The 10,124-nt window shown below is 42.3% G+C and overlaps 1 protein-coding gene across 1 annotated transcript in view; it reads right to left on the bottom strand.

Moving 5' to 3' along the window:
* Positions 1–1,341: 1,341 nt before the first annotated feature.
* The window catches only part of ARHGAP26 (Rho GTPase activating protein 26), a 692,304-nt gene continuing 683,521 nt past the window's right edge, over positions 1,342–10,124 (bottom strand). The window contains exon 22 of the mRNA XM_006873269.1: positions 1,342–1,906. Coding sequence (XP_006873331.1) covers positions 1,818–1,906 — 89 coding nt within the window. The 3' untranslated portion in view covers positions 1,342–1,817. The remainder of the gene's footprint in view (positions 1,907–10,124) is intronic.

The raw sequence follows: 10,124 nt of genomic DNA, 5'->3' as shown, positions 1-10,124 counted from the left end.
ACTAGCTTAAAGAATATCAAATATAAAACTTTGCCATATAGTATTTAAATCACTCTATTTACAAATTTATCTGTTCAAAAAATGTAAAAGATACAGTAATTCAACACAATTCAAGTTTTTCTGTTCTTCTTTAAAATTAAGTTCCCTAAATAGAAATTCCAGAAGGAAGGAAATGCTCTCTGGAACAATGCCGTCATCCCAAGGGGCTCCAGGGAGCTTTATAGTCTATCAGTTTTCAGCTGGTCTTTCCAGAGTGACTCTTGCCAGGAGATTCGAATGTGGAAGATACTGGGGGTTCTGTTCTCTGGAGGCTGAGTGAATCTGGACTGTCCAGGTCTTACTTTCCTACCCATGGCAGTTTTCTCCAAATCCCACAACACTCAGCCCTTTCTTGACCAACAAATACCGTTTCCTCAGAAGGTCCCCATTCCAGCTTCCATCCTCTAACCTTCTGGTGTCTTTCTGAATCACAATGGGCTATGATATTAGTTTCATGCCTATATGGCCTGAGACACAATTCTTTTTCTGAGTGGCAGAGTCCACAAGGTGAGCCTGGGAACCATCCCTGAAAACCACCAGTGCACAGCAGCCCAGAGGACTGGAAGGGAGCTGATGACTGATAGGCTAGAGGCCTGCCTGGGCAGGCCAGGGCAAAGTGAAGGGCAGGGCACAAGGGCAGCAATTGGACAAAGAGAAGGTATCACACCCATTGGGAAGCAGCATATTGCCTTCTAGAAAGCAAATGACAGTTACATGGAGGACACAAATATCAAGCCAGTGTGTAATTTAATCTCAAGAAGTTACTAGAGTGTGCTTCCAATATTCCCTGATACTGCTGAACTTCATCTAAAAGGGGACAGACAGTTCCCAGCTGTGCTTCTGTCTGCCTTAGGAAAGTCACTCCAATTTCTTGGTTTTTTGCTTCAGGTGTTTGCAAAACCATTTTGAAAACTATCAAAAAGGGGGAAGGAAAGGAAATAATCAAACAAAACAAAACAAAAAATGTGCCATGCAAAGAGTGTGCTATTTTTTGTTTTGGTTTTTGAGTAGGTTGCGTTGCCACGGCAACTAGGCGATGGCAGCCCTATCAGTGGCAAAGAAGTTCTTTGCGTGTGTGTGTGTGTGTGTGTGTGTAGGGGGTCAGGGTGTAGGAGGGAGAGGTGGACATGACCGTGGGGTGTATGTGTTCCTTTGCATGAGAGGGCTGAACTGAATTCTGCTGATGATGGGCCAAATGCTGCTTCAGTGATCTTATGTAAACAGAGCTGTAACCCCTTTCCATCCTGCATGCAAACAAACAGATCCAGCTGCCTGTAGCAGTGTGGGTCTCAAGTATTTAGAGGTGGAGTAGAGTGTGTACTGTAAACAAATGCCATGACCCAGCCTGCGTCTCAGCGCCAATTTCTTCGCCCACCCCTGTTGGACTCAGCTACGTATGCTGTGTGGTCTTGGGGACTACTTTTATCTTATTTCCTCTTTCAAAAGATTGGGGTTTGGATGACTGTTGAAACAAATGAGTGCTCCCTCATAAGAGCGCTCTTGAGAAAATGCCTTTGCAAGACTTTATCTGGATTATCAAAGTCAAACGGCCTCCTCTTCCGATTTACATCTGTTTCTTGCAGTATTGCTGCACGTCAGCTGAGATGATCATGGGAATGGATTACACCAGAGTTCACAGAAATGTTCACGTTGACAGGTATCAACAGAGTCTGTCACCCTGCATTTCTCAGTGGCAAAGAGAAATGGTCTACAACACTGGAATCAGCAGTTGTCATGGATACCATGATAAAGCTCAGCAGTTCTGCTGGAGCCCATGGTTAGAGGAACTCCACGTAGTTCTCGGGGATGAGGCCAGTCTTTCCATTCAGAGTCCCCTCCAACCAGCCAGGCTCCTGAGATGGATGAACTGTACAACAAGGGGAGAGAGAAGGAGAGAGATGACATTACACTTTGTGTGTGTGTGTGTGTGTGTGTGTGTGAAGGAAGTTTGGAGAAATCATCACTCATTCAGTTATATAATTCTAGACTTTTTTTAAACCAGAAGTTCTTAACTTTTTTTTTAGGAGATGAGCTTTCTGATAAAGTTGATTCTGAACTTTCTCCACAAGAAAAAAAGAAATAGACACTCACAATGTTATATAACATTTTAGGGATTTCATAGATGCTGAAGTTCCATGTTTAAACTATAAAGCAGTAAAATAGTTCTACCTTTTAGAGTTAGATGTCCAACAACTGTTATGGTCTATGTATCCATCCATCCGTGTCCCCATCTAGTCAACCAAGAGGTACTTACTGAGTACTGACTATGTACTTAGTGGAATGTCTATGGAAGATTGCTAAGAGCTAGTTGTTAAAGCTATCTACTAGCTCCTAATCATCAGAAGATGAAAAATACCAACAGATTGGAGGAATTACTCATTAATAACTTGCAATATGTAGATGATACATCTTTGCTTGCTAAAATCAAAGAAAATTTAAAATACTTACTAATGAAGATTAAAGCCCACAGACTTCAGTATGGATTATACCTCAATATAAAGAAAACAAAAATCCTCACCACTGGACCAATAAACAACTTCATTACAAATGGAGAAATTCTTACAGTTGTCAAAGACTTCATTTTGCATGGGTACACAAACAACACTCATGAAGCAGTAGTCAAGATATCCTTAAAGTGTTAAACAGCAGAGGTGTCAGTTTGAGGTCTAAGATAAGCCGGACCCAAGTCATGGTATTTTCAAACACCTCATATGCATGTGAAAGTTGGACAACGAATAAGGAAGACCATAGTAAAAGTGATGCATTTGAGTTATAATGTAGGAGAAGAACATTAAAAGTACCATGGACTTCCAGAAGAACAAACACATCTATATTGGAAGAAGTACAGACAGAGTGCTACTTGGAAGCCAGGATGGTAAGACTTTGTGTCTCATAATTTGGACATGTTAGCAAGAGGGACCAGCTCCTGGAAAAGGGTGTCACGCTTGGTAGGGTGGAGAGAAACTGAAAGGAGGAAGAGCCTTAAAGAGATGGATTGGCACAGTGGCAATAGCAATGGGCTTAAGTGTAACAACGATTGTGTGAATGTTGCAGGACTGGGCAGGGTTTCCTTCTGTTCTGCACAGGGTCAGAATCAGCTCAATGACACCTAACAACAGCAGCAGATTCTACTCATGCATTTTACTCTCTGCTTCTATTTTCCTGGTAAATTCCTTATGCTTTTTACACATTACAGACTTTAACTAGCTCTCTCTGTTCCACATATTCCCTTTTTGAAAGTTTTTCTTTCCCATTCTCTCGAACATTTTCCCTGCTGAATGCAGTTCCCTTTCTCCCTCTATTACAACTTTCAAAAGTTCTACACCTTTGATTTTTTTCAATATCCAAAGAATATATATCTGTGACATCACAATCCATGTCCAAGGAAAACACTGTGATAATATAAGGATTATAAAAAAATTCAGCCGAGTCTGCAAAATCAATAGCAGGAAGGAAGAGAAGGGTTTGTGGGATTCAATGGGAGCTGTTTATTCTTCATGCATTAGGAAAACTTCACTTTTCCAAGATTGTTTGGAGAGAATGAATTTCCCCCTTCCTGGGCTAATTAAGTGACTTCCTGAGCTTGTTTTAGAAAAGCATTTCCGTCCCAACACTACTATGTAATTCTAGTTTTGATTTGTAGGGAAAGAAGAATAGAAAGCAAAGAAAGCAAACAGGCATGCAGCAAATGGACAAGTATTGAGGCTTCCCAAAGCCCCCAAACCAAACCCTTGGCTTTCGAGTCGATCCTGACTCCTTGTAACCCTATAGGCTAGAGTAGAGCTGCTCCACAGGGCTCCTAAGGCTGTACATCTTTATGGAAGAATCCGGCCACATCCTTCTCCCTTGGTGAGGTTGGTGGATTTGAACTGCCCACCTTTTGGTTAGCTACTGAGCTGCTTAACCACTATGCCAGCAGGGATCCTTTCAGATGCCTCATGACCCTGTATGACAGAGTGCAACTGCCCCAGAGGGTTACCAAGAAGGGTGTCGTGGTGATGTCACAGTGAAAGCACTCAGTTGCTAACTGAAATGTTGGTGGTTCAAACCCACCAGCTGCTCCAAGACAGAAAGACGTAACAGTCTGCATCCATAAAGATTTACAGGCTTAGAAACCCTAAGGGCAGTTCGATTCTGTCCCACAGGGTTGTTGCAAGGTAGAATCGACTGGACAGCAATGGATTTTTTTTTTTTTTTTAAACTTTATAGAAGCAGTTTGACACACCTTTCTCCTGTGGAGCTGCTGGCAGGCTCAAACCAAACTTCTGGTTAGCAGATCAGCCAGCTGTTGAAATACTGCTTCACCAGGCTCCATAGAAGATCAATGTCTAACTTGCCTAGACCTTGACTGTTCATTTAGGAAAAGACAAAGTTTGCTTCCAAAATGCTGTCATAATTTTCCTATCCCTAGACTTCAGAAATGAATGAAGAGCAGCCATGATACTTTGGATTCATCACAACCCACTCCAGGAAGACTCTGAGGGCAACGTGCTATGGAAGGCAATAATGTAATTTTAAAACAACCTGACCTCCCCAATTACCAAGGCTCTCCAACCCAACCAGCTCCCCAGTAAAATTCTAGCACTAAAATCATCTTGCCTCTGCCCACCCATTCATGCTGAAGCCCCCAGGATCCCTCAGTGCCTGTGCCTCTACAGTACCAACACTGCTTATTCTCTCCCCTCAGCAGGGCATTAGAAGGCTCATGTGGACAAAGCACTCAGCAGAGTTAGGCACATGGTCCACAGGGGGCTTCATGCCACCTGACAAGTCAAAACCAAAGAAAAGAACTAGAAAGAATAAACCAAGCACAGCCAACCAAACCCAAAAGCACACCTCTCCCACTTTACAACACAGCTCCGGGTTGAGTTGTTGTTGGCTGGGTTGGTGGGTAGGTGCTGTTGAGTTGGCTCTAACTCATAGAGACCCCAAGCACAATAGAAGGAAATACTACCTGGTTCTGGACCACCCTTACAATTGTTATAATGTTTGAGCCCATTGCTGTAGCAACTGTGTCAATCGGTCTCATTGGGGGGTGGGGGTCTTCATTTTTATTGCTGACCCTCAACTTTACCAAGCATGATGTCCTTTCTCCATGGACTAGTCCCTCCCGATAGCATGTCCAAAGTATGTGAGACAAAGTAGCTGTCCTCACGTCTAAGCTGTACTTCTTCCAAGACAGATACGTTCATTCTTCTAGCAGCCCACAGTATATTCAATATTCCTTATCAAAACCATAATTCAAAGACATCAACTCTTCTTTGGTCTTCCTTACTGACTGTCCAGCTTTTGCATACATACGAAGTGACTGAAAATACCATGTGAGTTGTTATGCTGAGCCTTTCTCTTTCAGATACATCTCCCTCTCTGGCCAACTGTTCAAACACAGCTAAGGCGCTGAAGTGGGACTGTTGACAGATATTACAAATGGAATTTGCAAACTAAGGTAGGTTCAGAGGAGACAAAGGAGGGGCTTGAAATCAGAGGTCAAGTGGTAAGTCACAGAAGACTGTGGGGACAATGCAGACTGCTGAGTCACTGGAATACTCAAGGTGTGGTACCAGACCAGGTACATCACAGTCACATGGATGTCAATGAAACTCCATTAAAGCAGAACTTCTGGGATGGGGGCCCAAGAATCTGTATTCAAATTAGTTCAAAGGAAGTTTGGATCTATGGCTTTTCCATGCCAAAATTTCTCTGCAATGAGGGTGGTAATAAAAAATCAAAACGCAAATCCTCATCAGCTGCTGGGGCAGAAAAACAGCCCTGATGCTCCCCTTGAATCTGCCGTCTTCCATTGCCTTGCTTCACACTTTAAGGCTCAGCTGAAGCTCCCTCCTTCATAAATAGCATCAAAGACTACCAATTGCCTTCTCCAGGCTCCTACAATGCTCATGGCCCACTCCACATATTATCCATGAGCGCCACTGTTCTTGTTGTTAGCTGCCATGAAGTCAGTTCCAACTCATGGTGACCCTGTGTATAGCAGAACACACCACTGCCAGGGCCTGTGTCTTCCTCACAATCATTGCTATGTCTGATCCTGTTGTTGCAGTCACTGTCAAACTATCCCATTGAAGGTCTTCCTCTTTTACGCCAATCCTCTAATTTACCAACTGTGAGATCCTTCTCCAGGGACTCGTCCCTCCTGGTAACATGTCCAAAGTGTGGGAAACAAAATACATCATCTTCATTTCTCAGGAGCATTTTGGATGTACTTCAAGAAAGATTAGTTTGATCTTCTGGCAGTCTATGGGCACTATTAATGGTACCCAAATGTGTCAAGTTTTGCTTTTCTACCTGGTTTTTTTTTGCACATTTTAGTTTGTATTCTAGGACTGCCTGGCTCAACGACCTCCACTGCTCTAATGTTGGGCAGTAATACATAGAACCTACTGACTTTGAAGCTGCCATGTGCTCAGTTTTAGACGGACCGATGCATTTGATCCTAACAAGTAACCAGTTGCTATTCTTATTCTTTGCACCCCCAGTTTGTACTATTATTATCCCTATTTTTCAGAGGAGATTATGAAAACTCAGGCAAATTAATGTGTTCTGGGTCACAATGATGTACACAGAGTTTGAACCCAGCTTGTTTGACTCCAGACACCAAGCCCTTCTTCATGATGTTTTTCTTCAATCAGAGGATGAGATCAGTGAGAATAATCAAGATCCAGTACGAACACTGATATAGACCATACCTACTGAACACATATTAAGTGACAGGCCTTTTGCTAAGTGCTTTGCATACATTCCCCAAGTTAGTCCTCATAACGATGGACTTGTTGGTATTACTCTTATCCTTTTATTATTTTGAACATTTTATTGTGCTCTAGGTGAAAGTTTACATGGCAAATTAGTTTTCCACTCAATATTTCATACACAAATTGTTCCATGACATGGGCTGCAATAAAATTTCCACAGTGTGTCAGCGTTTTCCTCATTTCTACCCAGGGTTTTTTATTTCTATTCATCTAGGTTACTTGCCCCTCCCTGCCTTCTCATCTTTGTTTTGGGGTAAATGTTGCCCTTTTGATCGCATAGAGTTGATTTTTCTAAGGAGCACATTCCTCACTGGTGTTGTTTATTTTATAGGGTAGTCTATCATTTGCTTAAAAGGTTGCTACTTGGAATAGCTTTAGTTTTACATGAGAAGGGTAACTTAGGGTGATAGTCTTAGGGTTTACTCTATTCTTTACCAAACCAGTAAATCTCATCTTTTTTTCTTTAAATGAATTTGAGATTTGTTCCACATTTTTCTCCCACTAACCAGCACTTTTTATAGTGTCCCTGGGCAGAATGGTTGTTAGTGATGATCAAACACCATCTAGTTCTTCTGGTCTCAGGCTAGAGGAGGCTGTGGTTTAGGTGGGACATTTGTCCTTCGTACTAACTGCTTCCTTGTGTCTTTGGTTTTTTTCACTCTCCTTTACTTCAGGCAGGAAGAGACAAAGAGTTGTAACTTAGATGGCTACTATCCTCATTTTAGTGATGAAATACTGAGGCTTGCAAAGACTGCACATCGTATCCAACATCACACAGCTGTAGATGACAAGTTACACCTTATCCTGCACATCTGGCTTCAGAGCCTGTGGTCTTAACTACAACTGCATTTGTCCAGCCCAGTGTGCTGAACACCTAAGATGCCCTCGTATTTACTTGCTGGGCTGGACTGCATCAATATCTAGCTTTCTGAACTGAACCAAAGTGTCCAATGTGCACTACAAACACACACTGCGTTGTGGCAAGCTGCCTGGGCAGCTCTCTAGCTCAGCAAGCAGATAATAAACATGTGCTTCCTGCCAGCCACTTTCTCTTGGTTGTGTCCATATACACACTATACACCCCTGGCATATACAACCAATGCTCTCCCACCTTTGCTCAGTGTGGACAAGGACTAAGTGTGTGGCTAAGGCCTATAATGACTGGCTGCCTTAGAAGAATGAAGCACTGACTAGAAGAGGCGCAGACCCCCATGTAGTTAAAAAGTGTTTCTTTAACTAACATTTATTGATCATCTACCATATGCCAGACACAGTGAAAGGTCCCTGCATATAGGACAGAACAGGCAGACAAGATTCTGCAACGAGGGAGCAACAATCTATCGATAAATAAAAAAAACATAATTTAAAGCTTGACTCCCAACGTGGTGCTATAGGATAAGCACTGGACTATGAACCAAAAGGTCGGCAGTTCAAACCAGCTGCTCCCTGGAAACCCTGTACAGGGTCGCTATGAATTGGAATTGACCCCACAGCACTTAGAAAAATTTAAGCTAGTGATATGGAACGGGGGTCACTGGGGAGGTGACATGTGAACTAAAACCTAAAGGATAGAAAGGGGCCACCCAGGCAGTGGATGTAGCAGGTGTAAAGGCAGTGTTGTTCTTTGCCATTAAGTCAATTTACACGTACAGTGCCACAACTCATCTGTCAGTTTGTCCTACTCTGGTGGCTTATGTGCTGCTGTGATTCTGAAAGCTACGGCCCCGGTATTTTATATACCAGCAGGGTCACCCATGGTGGACAGGTTTCAGATGAGCTTCCAGATGAAGACAGACTAGGAAGAAAGATTGATGAACTACTTCCAAATATTTAGTCACTGAAAACCTTATGAATAGTAGAGAAACACTGTCAGACACAGTGCCAGAAAATGAGCCCCTCAGGTTGGAAGGCACTCAAAATGTGACTGGGGAAGAGAAGCCTCCTCAAAGTAGAGTGAACCGTGATGATGCAAATGGAGAAAAGCCCGCAGGACCTTCATTTGCTGATGGGGCACAACTCAAAATGTAGAGAAACAGCTGTAAACATCCACTGAAAATCGGAACATGGAATGTTGTTGTTGTTGTTATGTGCCATGGAGTAGGTTCTGACTCATAGCAACCCTGTACAGGGTTTCCAAGGCTGTAAATCTTTATGGGAGCAGAAAGCCCCATCTTTCTCCCAAGAACAGCTGGTAGTTTTGAACTGCTGACCTTGTGGTTTGCAGCCCGATTCATAACCACTACACACCAGTATGTACGAAGTATGAATCTGGGAAAATTGGAAGTTACCAAAAATGAAACGATATGTTAGACATTAGTGAGCTGAAATGGATTGGTATTGGCCATTTTGAATCTGACAACCACATGGTTTACTGTGCCGGGAATGACAAATCGAAGAGGAATGGTGTTGCATTCATTGTCAAAAAGAACATATCAAGATCAGTCATGAGGTATAATGCTGTCTGTGATAGGATAATATCCATGTGCCTACGAGGAAGCCCAGTTAATACCACTATTATCCATATTTACGCAACAACCACTAAAGCCAGTGAGGATAAAATAGAAGAATTCTACCAACTTCTTTAATCTGAAAACAATCAAACATGCAATCAAGATGCATGGATCATTACTGGTGATTGGAATGCAAAGGTTGGGAGCAAAGAGGAAGGATCAGTAGTTGGAAAATATGGCCTTAGTGATAGAAATGATACTGGAGAACTCATGATAGAAATCTGCAAAACTAATGATTTGTACATTTCAAATACCACCTGTAGATAGCATAAGAGATGACTACACACATGGACCTCACCAGATGGAATACACAGAAATCAAATTGACTACATCTGTGGAAAGAGACGATGGAAAAGCTCCATATCATCAGTCAAAACAAGGCTAGGGGAGACGGTGGAACCGACCATCAATTACTCACACGCAAATTCAAACTGAAGCTTAAGAAAATGAAACAAAGTCAACGAGAGCCAAAATATGACGTTGAATATACCCCACCTGAATTTAGAGATCATCTGAAGAACAGATTTGATACATTAAACAAGGCCAGCGGCAGACTGTGGAACAGACCATCAATTACTCATAAGCAAATTCAAAACCGAAGCTGAAGAAAATGAAAACAAGTCCATGAGTGCCAAAATATGACCTTAAATATATCCCACCTGAATTTAGAGATCATCTGAAGAATAGATTTGATACATTAAACACTAAAGACCGAAGGCCAGAAGAGTTGTGGGATGACATCATGCACATCATACATGAAGAGAGCAAAAAGTCATTAAGAAGACAAGAAAGAAGGAAAAGGTCAAAA

The sequence above is a fragment of the Chrysochloris asiatica genome, unplaced genomic scaffold, assembly GCF_000296735.1.
Source record: "Chrysochloris asiatica unplaced genomic scaffold, ChrAsi1.0 scaffold00232, whole genome shotgun sequence".
Lineage (NCBI taxonomy): Eukaryota > Metazoa > Chordata > Mammalia > Afrosoricida > Chrysochloridae > Chrysochloris > Chrysochloris asiatica.
Note: the sequence above shows the minus strand (reverse complement) of the source record. Positions and strands in the feature narration are given on the sequence as shown.